General features: G+C 41.6%; 1 protein-coding gene across 3 annotated transcripts; it reads left to right on the top strand.

Moving 5' to 3' along the window:
• Positions 1-18,979, top strand: serinc2l (serine incorporator 2, like). Of its 3 annotated transcripts, none has more exons than XM_035750464.2 (11): positions 1-202; positions 951-1,099; positions 4,306-4,467; positions 9,237-9,424; positions 10,016-10,095; positions 12,570-12,707; positions 13,105-13,274; positions 13,451-13,541; positions 14,022-14,172; positions 14,521-14,730; positions 15,069-18,979. In XM_035750464.2, the coding sequence occupies exons 2-11, from the start codon at positions 1,061-1,063 to the stop codon at positions 15,205-15,207; spliced, it is 1,368 nt and encodes a 455-aa protein (XP_035606357.1). In that variant the 5' UTR covers positions 1-202; positions 951-1,060; the 3' UTR covers positions 15,208-18,979. The 3 variants fall into 3 exon arrangements, with proteins under 3 accessions (XP_035606357.1, XP_035606358.1, XP_035606359.1); XM_035750465.2 differs by having other exon boundaries at positions 1-224; XM_035750466.2 differs by lacking the exon at positions 1-202 and adding an exon at positions 465-612.
• The last annotated feature ends 5,714 nt before the right edge of the window (positions 18,980-24,693 follow it).

Genomic DNA, 24,693 nt, shown 5'->3' with positions numbered 1-24,693 from the left:
CGCATCACAGTAAATGCTGTCGGATTGACCATGTAGAGCCTTTTACAACATTTTGGAGGCGCTGCGGTATAGAACTTGATTTGGCCTCTGCAAGCCTCCGCAATTTTGTTACACCCTCCTTACGGAGCCTCTGCAATCCATTTCCAGAGTGGAAGAAGGGAGTAACGTTGAAGAAATCATGGTAGTTGGATTAGAGACACCGGTAAATGTTACTCGCCAACAGGGTACTGACTATGCCATTCAAAGACTCTAATTACTATAGCACCTATTGTCATAGGATCTTCTGACTGGGGGAGCCCCAACACTTGTTCTAAACAATAGCATGCATCGCTTGCATTACTGTTTTGGAAACATAAGGAAAGTATCTTTCATATCAGCGAGAAGTAATTTTCAAAAAACTAAAGGTATATTACTACACACCTTAATTGGTTTAAGGTTAGTATTCCCACACTGCCATTATCTCCATGTTGCAGCGCTGGTTTATGGAAGACAGATGGAAGGCATAGGCCACCACCTATGCTAATTAGCTATCTAGTGTGCTCCGAACACCTGTGTGTAAGTTAATTGGGGTCACCTAGAACACAGTGTATGGATCTGTGCAAAACTGCTACAGTAGGTGTATTTTTCTATTTATTTAAGCTTATTTCTCGCTGACATGAAAGATAAGGCCCTTAAACACACACAAAATGCAGTCAGAGTGTAGTATAACTGTAGTTAGAGTGCAGTATGCTGCAATTGCTGCATAAAATACCACAGCGGACTTCAGTTACTGCAGTTTCAAAACTGCAAAAAAAATTAAGGGGGGCATATTAGCATGTTTAGAAAACTGTTTAGAAAGCAATGATTGACATTTGTAAACGTTAATACGTGGTGAATGTAATGGCTGAAACACCTGCTGATGTATTACATCTTTGTATTGTATTATGAATGTTTTTTTCCCCTTTCCCCAGCAATGGATTTTCTTTCGTTCACTACCCGTAAAGTAGGTGGCGGCATGCACCTTTAACATTTGTTTGTGGACCGCCATAATACCAGAGAAGAAGAGGACATCGCTTAGAAAATGGGGGCTTGCATGGCCTTGTGCTCCCTTGCTAGCTGTGTAAGTAGCACAACAAAATCCTTTCATGCTGCCGTTTCTGTGTTTGAGACATCGGGGTTAGCTAGCAAGCAATTGGTCAACGGTGTTAGCAAGCTAGAAAGTCTTATCGCTAGCGAAAGCCGAATCTGGTTTTACAGGAGACGTTGACTATGGCGCTTCTCCTTTATCGCCATATTCCACGTCTCCTGTAAAACCCATATTCTGGTCCTATAGTTAGCTAGACATGTTTGCTTGCTGGCATAAATACGAAGATAACTAGTCTTTAGCTTCATTTACCATTACCTAGTAATGCTTAGATTATTCGCCTTCAGTTTAATCCATAGGCTCCATAGTTTCTGTCTCATAATGTTTTTTTGACAATTTATTTCACCATTATTTCACCAGGGAGACCAGTTGAAAACAAGTTCTCAAATACAACTGCGATCTGGCCAAGATCAAGCAAAACAGTGCGAAAAAACAACAGAGTTACACACTGGATAGACATACAGTCAATAGCACAATAACAAAATCTACATACAGTGTGTAAATGTAGTAAGATTTGTGAGGTAAGGCAATAAATAGGCTATAGTGGCAAAATAAATACAATTTAGCATCAACACTGTAGTGATAGATGTACAGATGATGATGTGCAAGTAGAGATACTGGGGTGAGAAAGAGCAAAAAAAGAACAATATGGGGATGAGGTAGTTGGATGGGCTGTTTACAGATGGGCTGTGTCAGGTGCAGTGATTGGTAAGCTGCTCTGACAGCTGATGCTTATAGTTAGTGAGTGAGATCTAAATCTCCAGCTTCAGTGACTTTTGCAATTCGTTCCAGTCATTGGCAGCAGAGAACTGGAAGGAAAGGCGGCCTAATGAGGTGTTGGCTTTGGGGATGACCAGTGAAATATACCTGCTGGAGCGCTTGCTATGGGTGGGTGTTGCTATGGTGACCAGTGAGTTGAGATAAGGCGGGCCTTTACCTAGCAAAGACTTACAGATGACCTCGAGCCAGTGGGTTTGGTGACGGATATGTAGTGAGGGCCAGGCAATGAGAGCATACAGGTTGCAGTGGTGGGTAGTATATGGGGCTTTAGTGACAAAACGGATGGCACTGTGATAGACTACATCCAATTTGCTGAGTAGAGTGTTGGAGGCTATTTTGTAAATGACATCGCCGAAGTCAAGGATCGGTAGGATAGTCAGTTTTACGAGGGTATGTATGGCAGCATGAGTGAAGGAGGATTTGTTGCAAAATAGGAAGCCGATTCTAGATTTAATTTTGGATTGGAAATGCTTAATGTGAGTCTGTAAGGAGAGTTTACAGTCTAGCCAGACACCTAGGTATTTGTAGTTGTCCACATATTCTAAGTCAGAACTGTCCAGAGTAGTGATGCTAGTCGGGCGGGCGGGTGCTGGCAGCGATTGGTTGAAGAGCATGCATTTAGTTTTACTAGCATTTAAGAGCAGTTTGAGGTCACGTAAGGAGAGTTGTATGGCATTGAAGCTCGTTTGGGGGTTTGTTAACAGTGTCCAAAGAAGGGCCAGATGTATACAGTCTGCCAGAGGTCCGGACAACAGGCCCTCCGATTTGACACGCTGAACTCTATCTGAGAAGTAGTTGGTGAACCAGGCGAGGCAGTGATTTGACAAACCAAGGCTGTTGAGTCTGCCGATAAGAATGCAATGATTGGCAGAGTCGAAAGCTTTGGCCAGGTCGATGAAGACTGCTGCACAGTACTGTCTTTTATCTATGGTGGTTATGATATCGTTTAGGACCTTGAGCGTGGCTGAGGTGCACCCATGACCACCTTGGAAACCGGATTGCATAGTGGAGAAGGTACGGTGGAATTCAAAATGGTCTGTGATCTGTTTGTTAACTTTGCTTTCGAAGACTTTAGAAAGGCAGGGCAGGATAGATATAGGTCTGTAACAGATTGGGTCTAGAGTGTCTCCCCTTTTGATGACCTCGGCAGCTTTCCAATCTTTGGGGATCTCAGACGATACAAAAGAGAGGTTGAACAGGCTAATAATAGGGGTTGCAACAATTGCGGCAGATAATTTAGAAAGAGAGGGTCCAGATTGTCTCGCCCAGCTGATTTGTAGGGTCCAGATTTTGCAGCTCTTTCAGAACATCAGCTATTTGGATTTGAGTGAAGAAGTGTGGTGGGGGGGGCTTGTGCAAGTTGCTGCAGGGGGTGCTGAGCTGTTGGCTGGGGTAGGGGTAGCCAGGTGGAAAGCATAGCCCGGCCGTAGAAAAATGCTGCTTGAAATTCTCGATTATTGTAGATTTATCGGTGGTGACAGTTTCCTCGCCTGAAGTGCAGTGGGCAGCTCGGAGGAGGTGCTCTTATTCTCCATGGACTTTACAGTGTCCCAAAACATTTTGGAATTAGTGCTACAGGATGAATTTCTGTTTGAAAAAGGTATTGGTATTGGTCCCTGACTTCCCTGAAAAGTTGCCTATCGCGGGGGCTATTCGATGCTATTGCAGTATGCCACAGGATGTTTTTGTTCTATTCAGTCAAGTCAGGAGTGAATCAGGGGCTATATCTGTTCTTAGTTCTACATTTTTTGAATGGGGTATGCTTATTTAAGATGGTGAGGAAAGCACTTTCAAAGAACAACCAGCCATCCTCTTCTGACGGGATGAGGTCAATATCCTTCCAGGATACCCGGGCCAGGTTGATTAGAATTTAGGGAGCGTTTGACAGTGATGAGGGGTGGTTGTTTGACCACGGATCCATTACGGACGCAGGCAGTGATTGCTGAGACCTGGTAGAAGACAGGTGTATTTGGAGAGCAAATTGGTCAGGATGATATCTATGAGGGTGCCCATGTTTACTGATTTAGGGTTGTACCTCGTAGGTTCCTTGATAATTTGTGTGATATTGAGGGCATCATTTTTCGTATCTTAAATATATACGAAAAATACTATTTACTGACTCAATTAACACGGGACAAGACAAACACACATCCGACTGCTATGCCGTCTTGGATTGGAGTGACTTCCTCCTTCAATCCTGCTATATGATCCCATGTATAATTTTGTCTTGTTGCTGAGATTCCACCAAGACATTAGCATGCATTGTTCATAAAACAAGTGACTAACAATGTTGTGCAGATGTATTCATTCTGGAACCTCCACCACAATGGTTAAATGACATCAAAATGACAGTCCCATGAGGATCAATGTGTGCTCTCTTTTCTCACTTTTTTCTCCACTAGGCCTCCTGTCTGTGTGGCTCCGCTCCATGTCTGCTATGTGGCTGCTGTCCCTCCTCCAGAAACTCCACTGTCACCCGGCTGGTGTTCTCCTTCTTTCTACTCCTAGGGACCCTGGTGTCTGTCATCATGATCCTCCCTGGCATGGAGGCACAGCTCCAAAAAGTATGACACTCCGATCAGTGTGTTAGTGGTGCTGTTTGTTCAACTGCACCTGCCTGCAATTACACATTACATTTTTTTATTTAACCTTTATTTAACTAGGCAAGTCAGTTAAGAACAAATTCTTATTTACAATGACGGCCTACCCCGACCAAACCCGGATGACGCTGGGCCAATTGTGCGCTGCCCTATGGGACTCCCAATCACGATCGGATGTGATTCAGCCTGGATTCTAACCAGGGACTTTAGTGATAATCTATCCGCAATTGCTAATAAGCCACCCGTAACCACCCGACTATATGTGATCAAGTGAAAGTTTGAGGCCCGCATCCGACCCTATCCTGCAAATATCGAAAATGCGCTTAGGCTACAGTCCAAGATGGCGTAACGATTTTTGACGGGGTGCAGAATTTATTTTCTTCCTAATTTAGATATGTTTCTGCTTATAATTTCCAACATTTTGGTAGGTTATTTGTAAGTGAACTTGTCTAATTAGATCAGAATGTCATCAATTATAGAATGGACACTTCAATCTAAAATCTACACCTGCCAAATGCCGGTAGATTTTGGCATTGGCGGGTAAAGATGTCTATTTCACTAGCCATGTTGGCGGGTGGTCGGGGTTCAACAGTGTGAGTATTTCACTCGCATTTGTGAATAAAAATAGTAAGTCTGAGCACATTTAGTCAAATTAATTCTGCAGTAGCTGTTTTCAAGCATTTCTACTGTTTTGTTTCATAGCTTGTAAATGAATCGCACAAAGTCAAAGAATCACGAACCCTAAATAGCCTATTCCACATTGCGCTGCAACAGTGCCTTGCTGAATTCATTATGCCCTAATCTATGGATTTCATATGACTTGGGCAAGGGCGCAGTCATGGGTGGGCCTGGGAGGGAATTGGCCCACCCACTTGGTAGCCAGGCTCACCAACTCAGAATGAGTTATTCCCCACTAAAGGGCTTTATTACAGACAGAAATACTGCTCAGCACCCCCTCAGCTTATCCTGCAGGTGAAGAAGCTAGATATGGAAGTGCTGGGCTGGCGTGGTTACACATGGTCTGCAGTTGGAAGTACTGTCAAATTCTCTGAAATAACAGAGGCGACTTATGGTAGAGACATTACCATTAAATTATCTGGCAACAGCTCTGGTGGACATTCTACCAGTCAGCATGCCAATTGCACTCTCCCTCAACTTGAGACATCTGTGGTGTTCTGTGACGAAACTGCACATTTTAGTGGCCTTTCATTGTCCACAGCATAAGGTGCAACTGTGTAATGATCATGCTGTTTAAGGATCCGTCCCTTTTTTTCCCCTTTCAATTTTCGCCTGAAATGACATACCCAAATCTAACTGCCTGTAGTCAGGACCTGAAGCAGCAATATGAATGTTTTATACCATTTGAGAGGAAACACTTTGAAATTTGTGCAAATGTGAAATTAATGTCAGAGAATATAAGACATTAGATCTAGTAAAAGATAATAAAAATAAAAAACATGCACATTTTTGGTATTCTTTCACTGTAATAGCTACTGTCAATTGGACAGTGCAGTTAGATTAACAATTTAAGTTTTCTGCCCATATCAGATATGTCTATGTCCTGGGATATTTTTTGTTACTTACAACCTACGTTAGCTCAACTGTCCCGCGGGGGGGAGGGGGACCGATCCCGTAGAGGTTAATCATTTTCTTGATATGCCACACCTGGATATCTTGGTAAAGGAGAAATGCTCACTAACAGGGCTGTAAAGAAATTTGGTCAAAACATTAGAGAGAAATAAGCTTATTGTCTGTATAGAACATTTCTGGGATCTTTTATTTCAGCTCATGAAACATGGGACTAACACAACATATGTTGTGTTTTAGATTTTTGTTTAGTATACATTGTTTTGTTCACAAGCTAGGTTGTTTTTCTATGTTTGAGTTTCAACTTCTAGGGAAGAGAATACAATGCTTCTTCTACTAGTCAGACTCAATCTCAGACACAAACATGATTAGAGTCGGCTACCACGGTAAACTGGCACTGATTTTAATTCAAGTACTTTTCAAGTACCAATTTGAGGAACATGTCTGATTGTCATGGTATTCCAGTACTTAATTTTCAGCTTGTGAAATTCAAGTACTTTAAGCACCTTGTGTGAACCCTGACATTTTTTTGTCTCATCTGTGATATTTTGGTTAAAAATGTCAGGGTTCGCACAAGGTGCTTAATGAATTTGGCATCCCGAAATTCAAGTACTGGAATACCTTAAATCTGACATTGTCTCAAATTTGTACTTGAAAAGTACCTGAATTAAAATGTGAGGAGAACCGAAACCAATTAAATATGAAAAATATACGAAAAACATTTTCGTCTTGCAAGCATGCTCATTCCACTCACACTACTGGTACAGAACTGACTGAAGTGCAGCCAAATGTAACATCGATAGCTAAAATTCAGAGCAAATTTAAATGTAATCCTGCCTGGCAGGATATTGATGTTTATGAATGGGTTTTACCAGACCCAACCAGGGATGTAGTGAAGGGTAAATGCTGTTTACGCATTTTTTTTTTTTTTTTTTAAATAGGCTTTACTCACCTTTTTTATTTGGTTAATTACAGTTTACCCACTTATTATTGCATAGATCAATGCTCAGAAGGCTTTTTGATCTGAGTTCTAATCACGCCTACCTTTGCGAACGAGTGGAATCATGAATGATTCATGTCTACTTGTTATGGTCGCCTGCTACCCCGGATTTGCCTTGTTTAGCAGTGCATTCATTCACCATTCTGTCCAACGGGAAACTCTGCCCACGACATAGGCCGAGAGGTAAAACAAACTAACTCAGCCCAGTCCTGCAAGTGGCAGAGAGACGCCGCTGACAGTGGGATTTCTTTAACATCCCTCGACTCATGCCGTGTCAACAGACATCCCCCAAACAAACAAAAACTTACTATTTGAGAATGAGTGTACAACTGGTAAATAGTCGCTGATATTTCAGTCAGATGTTAAATAAAGATTCATTTGAAAAAATTGCAATTGTTTTTCTTAGGTAGCTCAAGGTCTCTGGCTATTAGCCAGGTAGCTAGCTATAACTAGCTGGCCAGAAGGAGGAAGTTAGAAGCTAATGTAGAATGGAGCCTGACCTCAGCAGGTGAAGTTGACTGAAATTAAGCTAGCTATAATCGAAAGATGGGCTACTACAATTTCTCATAACATAATACCTTTTATTTACAGAGAGTAGTGAGACAGACAGTGGTGAGTCAGGAAGCAATGGAGGCAAATGAGATACAAAGGAAGAGGAAGCATTGAAGCAAGCAGGGAGAGAGGTTAGTAGGACCGTGATTTCCAAACTTTGTGTCCGAGACCCATGTGGGGTCCCTTAAAATGTAAATGGGTTTCCCCGAAATAATCTTTAATCTTATTAAACACATTAATAAACTGTTTCTATTCAAATAGGTATAGAATATAACATTTTAGAGTTAACTAAGGGCCTATTTTATTTGATTTTTATTTCACCTTTATTTAACCAGGTAGGCAAGTTGAGAACAAGTTCTCATTTACAATTGCGACCTGGCCAAGATAAAGCAAAGCAGTTCGACAGATACAACGACACAGAGTTACACATGGAGTAAAACAAACATACAGTGAATAATACAGTATAAACAAGTCTATATACAATGTGATCAATGAGGTGAGAAGGGAGGTAAAGGCAAAAAAGGCCATGGTGGCAAAGTAAATACAATATAGCAAGTAAAACACTGGAATGGTAGTTTTGCAATGGAAGAATGTGCAAAGTAGAAATAAAAATAATGGGGTGCAAAGGAGCAAAATAAATAAATTAAATGCAGTTGGGAAAGAGGTAGTTGTTTGGACTAAATTATAGGTGGGCTATGTACAGGTGCAGTAATCTGTGAGCTGCTCTGACAGTTGGTGCTTAAAGCTAGTGAGGGAGATAAGTGTTTCCAGTTTTAGAGATTTTTGTACTTTTACACTGTCAGATTTCACTTTAATGTCATTGTGTTGGGACATAACATTTTGTCAAATATTAAGGCAGTTTAAATATAAAAACAAATTAAAATTATGTACACTGAACATAAATATAAATGCGTGATGAATACTAACTTAATTCGTTTTTTTCATGAGGTTGTGACGATATACTGTGATCTTGTGGCGACTAGAAACAATTGCATAATAGGAACTATTACAAATTGATGGTCCTTAAATAAATATTAGTGCTTGAAAAAAGTACTTAAGTCCTTGAATTTGACTTGCCACTGTCTGTACGAACCCTGAAATTAAATTAAACAATATACCACATTACTTCTTACTAGTTATACATTTGTTTTAGAAACATTTACAAAGCATTCTAATTTTTTGTGTGTTTTGTTGATGTAATTTTAGAGCAATTTGTTTTTAGGGGGGCTTGTGAAAAATCTGAGTGGCCGGTAGATTTTTTTTTTTATCTACCTGCCACAGTGGCTGGTGAACCAAAAATATTTTATGCCCTGACCTCCACCCACCTGCCCTTCATCTACACAACATTTCATGACCCTAAACCCGCCTGCCCCGTGTATATAACCGTGGGGACTGCGGGTTGGGAGTCAACCCGTGCATCACTAGTTTGTGTGGCGTATTTGTCAGACAATGTCAACATGTAAGAGCATAACACCTGAATGTATTTCCTATGAGTAAAACAAAAAATTGTTCTAGCACTTTCTGTGACGATGTCTTTTTTGAAACGCTACTCAAAATGACATTGAAATGCCCTTTTTATCCTTTCCCCCTCTAGATCCCAGGCTTCTGTCAGGGTGCGAGCACCATACCAGGCATAGAGAACCAGTTTAACTGCGATGTCATCGTGGGCTACAAGTCAGTGTACCGCATGTGCTTCGCCATGACCTGCTTCTTCTTCCTCTTCTCAGCCATCATGGTCAGTGTCCAGAGCAGCAAAGACCCGCGTGCAGCCATTCAGAATGGGTGAGCACCAATTTAAGATTTAAATCACTTCATTCATCAATTGTACACAAGGTCCAACCAAAATTTGACTTCGGCTTTTTCTCAGCCTTTCTGAAAGACACATATACAGGTTGGAGCGGGGGGCTGCAACACTGGGCGCGGAGCTGGTGTTGTGGTGGCGTAAGCGCCTTGCTTAAGGGCACATCGGCAGGCATTTTGAGGATTTGATACCAGCAACCCTCCAGCTTACTTCCCCCCCAGAGTTTTTCCGCCAGACCCGGGATTCGAACTGGCACTCCTCCGGTTGCTGGCTCGCCTTTAACCGCTAGTCTATCTGCCGCCCTACCACCATGCCCTTCACCTCTTGCTTTCCCAGCAGGCAAAATGGTTTGATGTGACCTCATTACAATCAGAATCCGGTTGATATGTAATTTCAACCCATTTTGGGTTGGTACTGTAATAAGTTGTGTACAAATCATATATAGGACATTTTAGTAACTTTCAGGCTCAAGTTCACTGGCTACTCTTTGAGAAGACACATGAAAATACTCAAATACTCGTTTTTTTGACGTACTGTGCTTTTTTTTTGTGAAACCTGTGTTTTATCCCCAGTTTCTGGTTCTTTAAGTTTCTGATCCTGGTCGGCATCACTGTGGGAGCCTTCTTCATCCCGGATGGAACCTTCCATACTGGTACTTTGATGATTAAACTTTAAATGACTGTCAAGTGACGTCTGACAGTACTGGCTTAATCATTGGCAAATGACTAGCAAAGCAGGAACATTATCATGTTCAAGGTACAGTGCATCGGTGAAAAATATTTTCCCTCTGAAAGATCCTCAATCTATAGTGATTGAGTTATTATATGTAAAGTATGCTATTTATGCTCTTGTGAACAAACACAATCAGACAAATAAAAAAAACATTACCTTTGAGGGCTCACAAAAGCTGATTTTAATCTTATAGCCTTTTCCTGGGAAGTAATCAAAGATTGTAGAAGCCAATTTAATGCTGTTGAACTAGCACATGGTTTACTGCACTGTGTTTATATAAACTAAAATAGGACATCCCTCACTTATTTATCCTATTTATTACCAAGCTGAAAATTATAATGGATTTGATAATAGCCACTAATAGCAATTTGATAAAGGAAGTAGGAGAGGGAAAGTAATTTTACCCTTGAATATGCCAGAAGTGAACCTGTAGACAAAGCACAATAATCACACTGTTATATGCTATATATACAAAAGTATGTGGACACCCCTTCAAATTAGTTGATTAGGCTTTTTCAGCCACACCAATTGCTGAAAGGTGTATAAAATCATGTACACTGCCATGCAATCTCCATAGACAAACACTAGCGGTACAATGTCCTTACTGAAGAGATCCGTGACTTTCAACATGCCACCTTTCCAACAAGTCAGTTTGTCAAATTTCTGCACTGCTTAGAGCTGCCCCGGTCAACTGTAAGTGTTACTGTGAAGTGGAAACGTCTAGGTGCAACAACTTCTCAGCTGCGAAGTGGTACACCACACACGCTCACAGAACGGGACCGCCGAGTGCTGAAGTGATTTAAAAAATGGTCTGCAGTGTTGTAAAGCTTGCTGCCATTGGACTCTGGAACAGAGGGGTGGTGAATCACGCTTCACCATCTGGCAGTCCGACAGACAAATCTGTGTTTGGAGAATGCCAGGAGAACGCTACCTTCCCCAGTGCGTAGTGCCAACTGTAAAGTTTGGAGGATAAATAATGGTCTGGGACTGTTTTTTTGTGGTTCGGGCTGGGACCCTTATTTCCAGTGAAGGAAAATCTTAATGCTACAGCATTCTAGATGATTCTGTGCCTCCAACTTTGTGGCAACAGTTTGGGGAAGGCCCTTTCCTGTTGTAACATGTCAATGCCCCAGTGCACAAAGCAAGGTCCATACAGAAACACCTTTGGGATGAATTGGAACGCCGACTGCGAGCCAGTCCTAATTGCCTAACATCAGTGCCCGACCTCACTAAAGCTCTTGTGGCTGAATGGAAGCAAGTCCCGCAACAATGTTTCAACATCTAAACTCAACAAAAAAAGAAATGTCTCTATCTTTCAAAGATAATTTGTAAAAATCCTTCACAGATCTTCATTGTAAAGGGTTTAAACACTGTTTCCCATGCTTGTTCAATGAACCATAAACAACTAAGGAACCCTGTGGAACAGTCGTTAAGACACTAACAGCTTACAGACGGTAGGCAATTAAGGTCACAGTTATGAAAACTTAGGACACTAAAAGAGGCCTTTCTACTGACTCTGAAAAACACAAAAAATGATGACCAGGGTCCCTGGCCATCTGTGTGAACGTGCCTTAGGCATGCTGCAAAGGAGGCATGAGGACTGCAGATGTGGCCAGGGCAATAAATTGCAATGTCTCTACTGTGAGACGCCTAAGACAGCGCTACAGGAAGACAGGACGGACAGCTGATCGTCCTCGCATTGGCAGGTCACGTGTAACAACACCTGCACAGGATCGGTGTGCACACCTGTGTGACAGGTACAGGATGGCAACAACTGCCCGAGTTACATCAGGTATGTACAATCCCTCCATCAGTGCTCAGACTGTCCGCAATAGGCTGAGAGAGGCTGGATTGAGGGTGTGTATAGGCTTGTTTTAAATATTGGTGCAGTCCATGAGGAGGAGACTCACTGCAGTATGTAATGCAGCTGGTGGCCACACCAGATCCTCACCAGACATCACAGACAACAACTTCGCCTATGGGCACAAACCCACTGTTAGTCACGTGTCTGTGGAACTTGTTCAGTTGATGTCTCAGTTGTTGAATCTTGTCATGTTCATACAAATATTTACACATGTTAAGTTTGCTGAAAATAAGGGCAGTTGACAGTGAGGACGTTTCTTTTTTTGCTTAGTTTAGTAGAAAGCCTTCCCAGAAGAGGGGGACCATCTCCTTATGAATGCCCATAATTTTGGAATGAGATGTTCGACGACCAGGTGTCCATATACTTTTGGTCTTGTGGTGTATACTTTTATAAACTATGGAAAACTCACATTTTATCCCCTCACAATACCGTAGTGTTAGTTAAACTTGATGTCAATCAACATGCTGTGGGTTCCAGGAAGTTGGTTGTATTTATTTGTTTATTGATCTGCCTCTTTTCTCCTCCGGCAGTGTGGTTTTACTTTGGCGTGGTTGGCTCCTTCATCTTCATCGTCATCCAGCTTATCCTTCTCATCGACTTTGCCCACTCTTGGAACAAGATATGGGTGGGGAACGCCGAAGAGGGCAACTCAAAGTGCTGGTTTGCAGGTAGAATTAAAGTATTTTCTCCAGAGGACACAGTACCTTAATGCTGCTCAAGAAGTTATACTACCATGACTGTGTTTATTCTTCTAGAGCAGCAGGGTTCCTCAACCCTGCTCCTGGAGACCCACATGGTGTGCATACATTTATTCCAGCTATATAACTAATACCTGATTTAACTAGCCAATCAACCAATCATCAACCCTTGATACGTTGAATGTGGTGTTAGTAGTAATGGACTGGAACAAAAGCCTGCACACTTTGTGGCTGTCCAGGACCATGATTGAAGAACCCTGCTGCTCTAGAAGAACATATACTCGTTCTATGCATCTGAAGAGTATGGGGGTGTTTGTCATACATGACTGTTTTTACCGACCCTCTCCATGTTGCCCCTCTCCCTCAGGCTTATTGTCGTTCACCTTCCTCCACTACGCACTGGCCTTCACCTCAGTGGTGCTGTTCTACATATACTACACCCAGCCTAACGACTGCACCGAGCACAAGGTCTTCATCAGCCTCAACCTCATTTTCAGCGTCATCATCTCCATCGTCTCCATCCTGCCCAAAGTACAGGTATTGTGGCGGTTTCATTGTTCCTTCATTTGAGAAGGAGGGCAGTTTTAGCAATTATACCAGTAATAATTGATACAATGTTTGGCTAGGGAATGCTTTTATTACTCCGTTTTTGTTGAAACAGTGTTGACAATTGTATGCATGTTTACCAGTGCCTATGTTTTTGTGTGTCACAGGAAGCCCAGCCCCAGTCTGGTTTGCTCCAGGCCTCTCTTATCTCCCTCTACACCATGTATGTCACCTGGTCCGCCATGACCAACAACCCAAGTGAGTCTCAGCTTCTTTCCCATTCCAGTTTCAACAGAGTTTCTACCATTGTTGTCATTTTGACTTTCTCCCTCCAGTTTGTTTATTTTTACTTTCCAAACCACTGCAGCACTATGAGTGTTTCCTACTGGTGAGTTTGGCCGACTTTGGTAGTTCACTCACCTTCCCCAACTCGTTACATTTACTAGGGCCTGGAGTTGTTTTCTTGTTAAGTCACATGGTCAGGAAAAACTCCTGGTCCTACTTATGGCTTGTGCTTGTAGTGGATCCGTGGATAAGCTCAGACAGGTGTTGGGGTGTCTCTGCAAGAGCCTGCACTCAAGTGTTGTAATTAAGAGACACTTGGTATATCTGCTGTGGTAGTTGGTTTAGAGCCCTGGCTGTTGCCTTCCTCAAGACTGCAGGTCACTTTGTGGGGGTTTTTCTTCCCCATAACTTTCCTGCATTCTATGGCTGATTTACTGTGTCTGTCTCTCTCAGACCGTAAGTGTAACCCCAGCCTGCTGAGTCTGGTGTCAAATGTCAGCTCCAGTGAGCCCACACCCACCAGTGCCCCAGGACAGGTGCAGTGGTGGGACGCCCAGAGCATTGTGGGTTTGGTCATCTTCCTCTTCTGCACTCTCTATGCCAGGTAGCTAGCTACTCCAATTTTAATCCATATCATGGCTGCTTATTTAATTGTCTGTTATGCTATGATCTTAATAGATCTCAGATTCTCTCTCCCCTTCTCTCTTCTTTCTCTGTCTCGTTCACTTTTTCCATTCTTTCCTTTCCGACCACACCTTTCTAGCTTTGCTTTACCTTAGGGTGCTTTTTAGCCCGTTTTTATTGTTATGCTTTTGTCTTTTATCCTCTTATGTTTGTTGTGTAGTAAATATTTCAGTTTTTATTTTATTTTTTTCCTGTGAAGCACATTGTGTTGCATTCCATGTCTGAAATGCGCTGTATAAATAAAGCTTGATTTGACTCCCTCCTCCAGTATCCGTTCGTCCAGCAACAGCCAGGTGAACAAGCTGATGCAGACCGAGGAGGGCGGGAGTTATGGAGGAGAGGGCGAGGTAGGGGAGGACGGTGTGCGAAGGGTCGTGGATAATGAGGAGGAGGGGGTCACCTACAGCTACTCCTTCTTCCACTTCCACCTCTGCCTGGCCTCCCTCTACATCATGATGACACTCACCAACTGGTACCAGTAAGTACAGCAACAGCTGACCATCAGAGCCACAGCTCTATAGAAATGTTAGAACATTTTACAATATTTCTAGGTGTGATATTGGGTATCTTGTGTATGTATTCCTTGTCAGTTTGAAAGCCATGGGATCAGGGGGATATTTCTTTGGGTGAATCTCAATAGCCTTTGTGTGAAAGCTTTGCGAAAGCAAATCCCTAATAGGCAGCATTTAATCCACCATATTGCTCTGGCCTGTTGTGTTTTTTCAGATCAGTCTAAATTAAGGGGGTGAGACAAGGATATGAATCTACTATAAAGATACACTCTTTAAACTGACACCTTCTCCCTTCATTCCTCAGGCCTGACACCACCACCCAGGCCATGCAGAGCAGTATGCCAGCTGTGTGGGTGAAGATCAGCTCCAGTTGGCTGGGCCTGGGCCTCTACCTCTGGACCCTGCTCGCCCCTCTCATGTTTCCCGACCGAGACTTCAGCTGAACAGCCCCACATGGTGTCACCATGGGCTTGTAAGATGTTGTGTGGAAGTTTATTATATATATTTTTTAAATACGAGTCAGCATTTTTGCATTGGTCTCTGTTGGTGTGTTTAATCTTGTTTTGATTTATTTTATTTGACATGTTAGGTATTTTATCTGCGTGGGGTATGGTTTTCACTACATTAGGTATTATTGGACGCTTTTAATATCATACTGTTTTATTGATTTAGCCATTCAATTATTTTATTTGCCTATATGCAAAACTGCACTTAACTCTGTCTACCTTAACACAATCTTCTGAGATGAGCATCGGTTTGTCCCAGAATGCACATTAGTGAACTATAGCAAAGACTTGATAACAGGCGTTTATTACCTCACTTTTACAATAATATATTACTTGGGATTCCCATGTTGTTAAAGTAGGCCTGGTTCCAGTTGATTGTATTTGTTTTTATTATGGATCCCCATTAGCTGCTGCCAAAGCAGCAGCTACTCTTCCTGGGGTCCAGTGAAATTAAGGCAGTTATAAATAAAAAAAATGTAAACATTACATTACATTCACAACACAAGTGTGTGCCCAAGGTTGGGGATTCCCCCTCATTGGCTGAGCTCCCGCAGTTCTGGAGCTTTAAGAGAGACGAGGGAGATAAACCAGGGGGGGGTTCTCCGAGTCTGAGCCCTCTTACTGAAATAATGTAATATGTACACATCCTGATTTAATGTTCACTGGACTGTGAAGTATCAACCTACCCCCTGCTCTTAACTACATATTTCTGAACCCTGGAGGTCAGTTGTAATACCTCCTACCTACCCCACCCTAAGGCTTAGCTGTCTACCCCAACTATGCCTGATTCACCTAGGGCCGACCTGAAATGTACTGTGCTGGTTCAGATATTTTCTTTTCACATGATCCTTTCCAGCACGGTTCCAGAAACTATGGTGGATGCATATTCAGGGCAGTACAGCTCAGACTTGGTTTGGCTCAGGAGTGTGATAAAGGTACTACATGTTAACTCGAAATGACACAATGAAAAGGTTGCAGTTTAACAAAGTTTACTATACCGTATGAACACACTACAAGGTACCCATTACACTCAAGGCTAAGTCCATCAACACCCAGACTTCCTGCGCATGCGCACTATTGACTGAGTGATAGCGCCGTAATAACAGAAATATAGGGATACTTAAAACATGAATTTAACACTACAGTGCTCTCAACCCCAACCGTAGCCCATTTAACTCTGGTGCTACACCAGGCCCTGTCCCTAAAGACATCTGTGTTTCTGCTCTCTAGCCCTGTTTCTGGGTGTTCTATAGTCATGGGTCAGTGCTAGTACATGCTTGTATCTGCAGTGAGGTGATGTATTCTGAGCCGATAGTGTCAAGCTCTTGGGAGCAGTTTCTCGGACACAGATTATTTTATTTCACCTTTATTTAACCAGGTAGGCTAGTTGAGAACAAGTTCTCATTTGCATCTGCGACCTGGCCAAGATAAAGCATAGCAATTCGACACATACAACAACAGAGTTACACATGGAATAAACAAAACATACAGTCAATGCAGTAGAAAACAAAGTCTATATACAGTGAGTGCAAATGAGGTAAGATTAAGGGAGTTATAAAGGCAATAAATAGGCCATGGTGGTGAAGTAATTACAATATAGCAATTAAACACTGGAATGGTAGATTTGCAGAAGATGAATGTGTAAGTAGAGATACTGGGGTGCAAAGTAGCAAGATAAATGAATAAATACAGTATGGGGATGAGGTAGATGGATGGGCAGTTTACAGGTGGGCTATGTGCAGTGATCTGTGAGCTCCTCAGACAGCTGGTGTTTTAAAGCGTAGTCCTGGACTATAAGATATTTCAATTGAGATTTTCCATTGACCATGGTTTTTAGCCTCCCGGGCTAGGCTTAATCTGTGGCTGGAAAACTCCCTTGAAGTCTGCAGGGGTTTAGGTGAGGAAGTGGGATTCTGAACCTCACTTCTGCTCTGAGAAATGCCATATGTTGCCACGATGTTACTGAGTCAGTTATTTAATCAGTCATTAGTGTACAGATCTATATCAATACATTTCAAGAACGATATGTTGGTGTTCGATGATTTAAATTGTTAGAATTCAATGGATATTGCTTTCAAATTTGATAATTATGAGTTAGATTATTTACCTCTTAATGGATATGAAGTTTCCCAATGTGACTGAAATAAGATCAACATGTTTCACTCATGGTGAAAAGATCGGTGTACTTAAGAGATGTGAAATGTTTAAATTGGTGGTCTATTGAAGAATCTTGACTGAACTATACTAATTATAAAAATACAATATTTAACCTTTATTTAACTAGGCAAGTCAGTTAAGAACACATTCTTATTTTCAATGACTGCCTAGGAACAGTGGGTTAACTGCCTTGTTCAGGGGCAGAATGACAGATTTTTACCTTGTCAGCTCGGGGATTCGATCTAGCCATCTTTATTACTGGCCCAACTCTCTAACCACTAGGTTACCTGCCGACCCAGTACAAACATTTGAGTATTTTGAATTTGATTGTTTTAAAAGTGAAATTGAAGACCATAATTACATTCTGATAAACATTAAAGTGTACAGAACACGTTCCCACAGTCACCCACCTTTTTCCCCTCAGAACAGCCTCAATTCGTCAGGGCATGGAATCTACAAGGTGTTGAAAGCATTCCACAGGGATACTGACCCATGTTGACTTCAATGCTTACAACATTCCAGTTGGCTGGATGTCCTTTGGGTGGTGGATCATTCTTGATACACACAGGGAAACTGTTGAGCGTGAAAAACCCAGCAGTGTTGCAAAACCTAATTACATTTATGCAGAAAATTAGGGGGGAAAACTAAAACTGATCATCCATGATGGCACACCGGTGCACCTGGCACCTACTACCATACCCCATTCAAAGGCACTTCAATCTTTTGTCTTGCCCATTCACCCACTGAATGGCACGCACACAATCCATGACTTAATTGTCTCAAGGCCTAAAAATCATTATTTAACCTGTCTCCTCCCCTTTATCTACATGGATCCAAGTGGATTTAACAGGTGACATTAATACGGGATCATAGCTTTCAGCTAGATTCACCTGGTCAGTCTGTCATGTAAACTCAGTGTATTGTACAGTATATGTTGCATGTGAGCATAATGTATTATGGTTCATTACCCATACAGATGAATTAACCCAAGCATGATTTCAAGTGATGATCCTTCAGTATTGAATGAAGAATTATCAAGGGTGTTTTTGAGAACAACATTGAGTGCCTTTTTATATTAATGCATTTCAAAAAGAGCTACTGGTAGATACAAATTCAAACCTGCACTAACGTGGCTTCCACATTATGTGTTAAATGAGTGTCTCAGATAATTTCATAGTTTGGTTATATAGGTACAGTATCTGCAAATTCTCTTTTTCAATAAAATCATCAACATAATCCCATGAAGGTATTAAAAAATATAATCTTTATAGTATACTATCTATAATAAGTTCTTCATAATTGCAGTAAGATTAGTGCTCATGTTGCCCACTAGGTGGAACTGAAGTTCTTTAAATATTGTTTTCCATACTGTTATCAGAACCCATACTACACAGGAGACTGCATGCAGTACACTACAGAAATGTTATAAGGATATTTTCTAATCAACGGACAGGTTGCTCAGAGCTTTACCCTGTGCTCTGAGAAACTTGAACTGCGAAGAGTGAACGTGATGTCACCAATAAACCCTGTCCTCTGGATGTTGTTGATTGTACAGTATGCTGTTGATCCTTATTGACACCAAAGGTCTCTTTTATTTTGGGAAGTTCACCAGAGGGAGAAATCTATTTTCTGGTATTATGATAGCATTTCCATCAGATTGCTACTGTAAGGGGACCCCACGGTCATCACAGCACAATCAGAGATTAGACTGAGGAGGCACTGGGGATGGATGGGGACAAAAGGGGGCACTGCAACTTTTTGTTTTTCACTGTAGCCTATCCATGGGTCTATTTATCGTGTACAGAATCAAACCTGCACTTGTTTGATATTCATTGATCATGTTATTTGAAACAGAACCTGAATGTTTCTGATGAACCATGGGACTAAGTTACACTGCCAAAGATGTAATATTTAGTTTTTAGGTACCAGTTGTGTAAAAGTAGGTAACCTTGATGTAAAGTCTTCTTTTGGCATTAGTCAAATTAAACCACCTTTTGAATTGATAGTTTCAGTTAAACCTATGCCTTAAATATGACAATTGTCTAGCCGGTGAGTGGTATGGCCTCTGTGGAAATGTTGATTATGTCCATGACAGAATGCCAAGCACATGACTTGAGTGCTTGGTTAACCCTAATTCAAGTTTTAAAGGGTGGTTGCTTTTCAGGTGTATGGGGTGACACTAGGCAGGTTTCCATAGACCCCTTTCTGTGTTTACAAACATTGCCGCACAAGGGTGACGCGCGCAAGTTGGTGGCAGAACAAGTTCGTTTAGAAGTTCGTTTAGAATGCCAGTAAAAAAAGACTGCATGTTGCTTATGAGTGCATTTCACACTACTTTTGGATTATAATTGGATTTTAAATCCCGTATGAATGTCCTGCTTAATATACTGTATAATATTGCAAATCAACTGCATTATTCTTTAAAAAGACTTCAAATAGTAAAATGGCTCTTTGGCTAGCTTTTGCTACAGCCTATGTCAACGAGCGTTAGCATTCTAGCTAACAACTGCTGCATCCAAAATAGTTATTTAGCAAAGATCACAACCAAATATAATCTTAGAGACTGTTCAAGCAAGAATCAAAACATCATTGTAAGCATGTGAGAATCCTAAAAAGTCATTTTGTTTAGAAGTAATAGCCTAGATTTATGTTGAATGGGTGCAGATGGCGTTCTTTACTGCCGTGCTTGACGTCAGTGTGTTGTATACTGGAAAGGGATCTTATGACCCAGGTTTATTCGACAAAAGCAATGTTGTGTAACCGATGTGAAATGGCTAGCGAGTTAGTGGTGGTGCGCGCTCATAGCGTTTCTATAGGTGACATCACTTGCTCTGAGACCTTGAAGTAGTGGTTCCCCTTGCTCTGCGAGGGCCGCGGCTTTTGTGGAGCGATGGTTAACGATGCTTCGTGGGTGTCAGTTATTGATCTTTGTAGAGGGTCCCTGGTTCGAGCCCGGGTCAGGGCAAGGGGATGGACTAAAGTTATAGTTTCAACAACAAAATAATTGCGACGTGTAATGGAAATGGCAGATGAAGAACTGTTCTAAAGATTAAATACATTGATCGGTTCGGCAGTGGTGGAGTTTTCTTTTGTCTAACTTTATTGCGACAAATGATCATGGAAAGTGTTTTTCAAATAAATTATTATTGCCGAATAATTTTGAAGGTAGGCCTACACAGGGCACGTGATGTTATCCCGTAACTATAACACTCCACATTTTGATTCTAAATACCTACTGCTTGCAAAATCCATTTGTTCAACTGTAAAATAATGTTTATTTGCTGGAAAAAGTTTGTCTTGACTTTCAAGAATAGCTGAATTACTTCACATTGCAATTTTAAGTTTCACCATCAAATTGTTTTCTAAATCTAAGTGAGTATAAGTTACTGTGGCAATAAGTAGGCACGTGAGAAATATTAGAATATGGCAAATATTAGAAAATTATTGCATTCTATCCATGCAGGTTTTTGCGGGCTACCTGAGACATGAAACAGATAGGTGGGAGGGCATACATGCTGTCACCACTTTATTAATGAGCAAATTCCCTAGTAGGATCATGGAAACATTTCAAGCACATTTTTATTCCACATTCTATGTGAAAGTTGTAAATGTAGAGAACAAAAAAAAGTTTATGGAAAAAAATATATTGACAAACTAAACTGGAAAATGTAAAGAACATAAAGGTCCAATACAGATGTTTATTTTTGTATTTTTTATCTCAATATTAATTATTTTAAACTTTCTTAAGCTGCTATATAAAACCGCAAGTAAAAGACGCAAAAAACAAACTTACGAAGAAGCCTAGACAAATCGCACATAGATCTACTGCTTCTTAGACTTGTTTTCAATGAGAATGACAGATCTATAACACACATTTCTGTGTGAAATTGGTCAAGTCACCCAAAAAGTTACATATTGCAGCTTTAAAGTGGTCTAAAAGAAACAAAAATAGCTTCTTAGCAATTTCTCATGCAAGAATTTAGCTTGGACTGAGTGAGTGAGTGGTCTGAGTGGGGAGGGTCAAACTGAAAGCTAGCTGTTATTGGCAAGAGGTTTGGAACTCTCTTTCTTATTTGTCTGTTAACTAATTCACCAGGAAGGCCAAAACTCCATCCCACCAAAACAGGCTGAAATTTCAGGCGGTCTCTTCAAACCGCGCTTACACTAAAATGCCATTATGAAAGTATTCACAATTTCACAGTATTATTCCAACCTGACTGCACTGGGCCTTTTTAAATTGACATTCCCTTCTCATAACCTTTTCATTGCCACCAAAGCATCTGAGAATGAAATCCATCCCATACTGTAAGATTTTAATTGCCAACAAAGCATTATTAATATTCCCATAAAACACAGTAGTGTGTTGTATGTTTTAGATTGTAAGATTTTAAGTGGGTCCATCTAGAGTACTGTAGATCTAACCCATTTGGCTCACTAGATGATAGATATAGAGGTTTGTCTGGTCTGTGCTGGTCTTGGTGCTCTATGTTCCAACCGGAGACTGAGACAGGGCTCCATGCAGCTGCCTGCCTCCTCTGTTATTTCCTTCTGGCCTCACTGGCAGACGGGGCATGTTTACTTTGGCTGCTCCTATCACAGACTCCAGTTGGCACAGCCTATGAGTCCTTAGGACATTCTGCCTCTCGTCACTGCTCCTCTCCCTGGCTGGCTTCCCTCAGCCTTCAACTGGTCACAAGGTTTATGCATTGTGTCACAGGCTGACATTGGGAAAAGAGTTCCCAAACAATTAAAGAGTGGGGCCAGATAATCGAGGCTAGACGACTATAGACACACGTAAGTATGAAAAGAGCATTTTGCTTGGATAAAGCTGAACTGTAGATTGGATCCACTGTAGTATGTGTAAGGTTACTTATGTGAGGGCTGTTAGGCAGAAGCTCATCCTACGCTCTGTTGAACTTACAGTACTGCTGGAACACAGTGTTTGGCAGAGTAGAAGTTCTGTGTTGTCACTCAGTGTAAGTACACACTGACCTTGACACATGGTTCTGCTCAGCTGCAGGGGTTCTGTCAGGTCATATGTTGTCACACACGCATGTATACACAAACTTGTACAAAAACACATTCCTGTTGACTGTCAATACACTATATTTCACCCTCTCAGAGCACACAGAGTCATTGCAGACAGTCTCTGATGTGAATAGCAGCGGGATAGTCTAGTCTATAACCTATTCCGCTACAAACCTGTTATGGCCTTTTCGTTCTTAATTGCTCCAGTCTCATAAGACACACAAAGGTTTTTAAAAATAACTGTCCTCAAGCTCTGGAACCTCCTGCAAACCTCCACAATGTTTCTCCTTTCTGTCTCCCTCATTCTCCCTAATGAAAAATCTACAGTGTACTCGTCTCAGAGCTTGCACAGAATAGAACTCCCACTCAGTTCAGCTTCAGATGGCTCATCCTGGCTCTCTAGCTCGCTTGCTTTCTCTCAAAGAAAAACTAAACTAAACCAAATAATAGATATCAGATGCACACAAACACCTTCACATATTAATCATCACCTCATAAACTCCAGCTATCTAAAATGTCAACTCTAGTAGAGCTGTAGTGTACAGGCGAACCGTCTTCTCAATGACAATGCATCTCAGATAGGCTGAGAGCTTCTCCATATTCCCTTCCCTCTATAGCCATTAGTTTCACCGGCATAAATCCCACCTTAATGTCCTTGTGGGATAATTGGTGTAATTTGTAGGCGAATGATAGATAGCATAACAAACCATTCCATGGTAGTCCCCCACCGTGCTTGGTTGAGCCTCATGGCATTGTTCATTACAGACTGTGTTTCCTAGTTACTGCGCCCCCAGAGAGTGACTCTGTCTGTCCTTATCTACTGTAGTTAGACTCTCACAGCAAAGCTTAACCCACAGAGCTCTCCTCCCTTTCTTGCCATTTAGATCAAGTATGCACAGGGGTCTATTCAGAAGGGTGCAACAACACAAACTGTTCAGAAGGAAATACACTGAGTATACCAAACATTAGGAACACCTTAGCACGGACTCTACAAGGTGTCGAAAGTGTTCCACAGGGATGTTGACTCCAATGCTTCCCACAGTTGTGTCAAGTTGGCTGGATGTCCTTTGGGTGGTGGACCATTTATTTATACACACAGAACTGGTGAGCGTGAAAACCCCAGCAGTGTTGTAATTCTTGACACAAACTGGTGTGCCTGGCACCTACCATACCCCGTTCAAAGGCACTTCAATCTTTTGTCTTGCCCATTCACCCTCTGAATGGTACATATATAATAATAATAATAATAATATATGCCATTTAGCAGACGCTTTTATCCAAAGCGACTTACAGTCATGTGTGCATACATTCTACGTATGGGTGGTCCCGGGAATCGAACCCACTACCCTGGCATTACAAGCGCCATGCTCTACCAACTGAGCTACAGAAGGACACACACAATCCATGACTCAATTGACTCAAGGCTTAAAAATCATTGTTTAACCTGTCTCCTCCCCTTTATCTACACTGATTGAAGTGGATTTAACAAGTGACATCAATAAAGGGAGCATAGCTTTCACCTGGGCAGTCTGTCATGGAAAGAACAGTTGTTCTTAATGTTTTGTATACTCAGTATATTTTAAAGAACAAATAGGTTTTTCTGTAAAGTAGCATAGGGAATTGTTTTCTCTATTCATTACATTTCTATCTTCAACATTCATAATGTTTCACCTCATTAGACCCCAGATCTTCAGAGTTTTCCCCTCTGCAGTCTTTGAAATGTCAACCCCCTTTTCCTGTTGGATTCATTCATTGTGCAAGATAGTCAGTTGGAATTTTTCACTTTGTGAACTCCATTTCAATGTTACAGACAAACAGGTCCATTAACAATCTCCTACGGATAATTCATAGTCTTCAGCCATATCATATTGATTTGGATAAGACCCCTGACCACCACTAATTACAAAATGACTGGGAAAGCCTGTCTGATGAGTAATTGCATTTTAAGTGTGGGATCCAGGCACATTGAATTACACTGCACAGAGGGGGATCTTCAGTTTAGGCTCTGCTGGCATATCTATGCTGGAAACATTTAGATCCCAATTAGGCCTCTCTAGGATGGGGAACCTGGCGCTAGGTTAGGGGGTGGGAGGGGGCTGCCTGGTAGATAGGGTCTGTGTCAGGCCCCCTCAACTAGATTCACTCTGACAGGGAGGCCCAGTAGGACTGGTCCAAAACTGTAACTCATCCACCATGGGTTCTGCTGAAGGCATACTGATTGGGTATCAAGTGGAGCTG

This window comes from Oncorhynchus keta, chromosome 34 (assembly GCF_023373465.1).
Source record: "Oncorhynchus keta strain PuntledgeMale-10-30-2019 chromosome 34, Oket_V2, whole genome shotgun sequence".
Taxonomy (NCBI): domain Eukaryota; kingdom Metazoa; phylum Chordata; class Actinopteri; order Salmoniformes; family Salmonidae; genus Oncorhynchus; species Oncorhynchus keta.
This window is presented reverse-complemented; position numbering and strand designations above follow the sequence as displayed.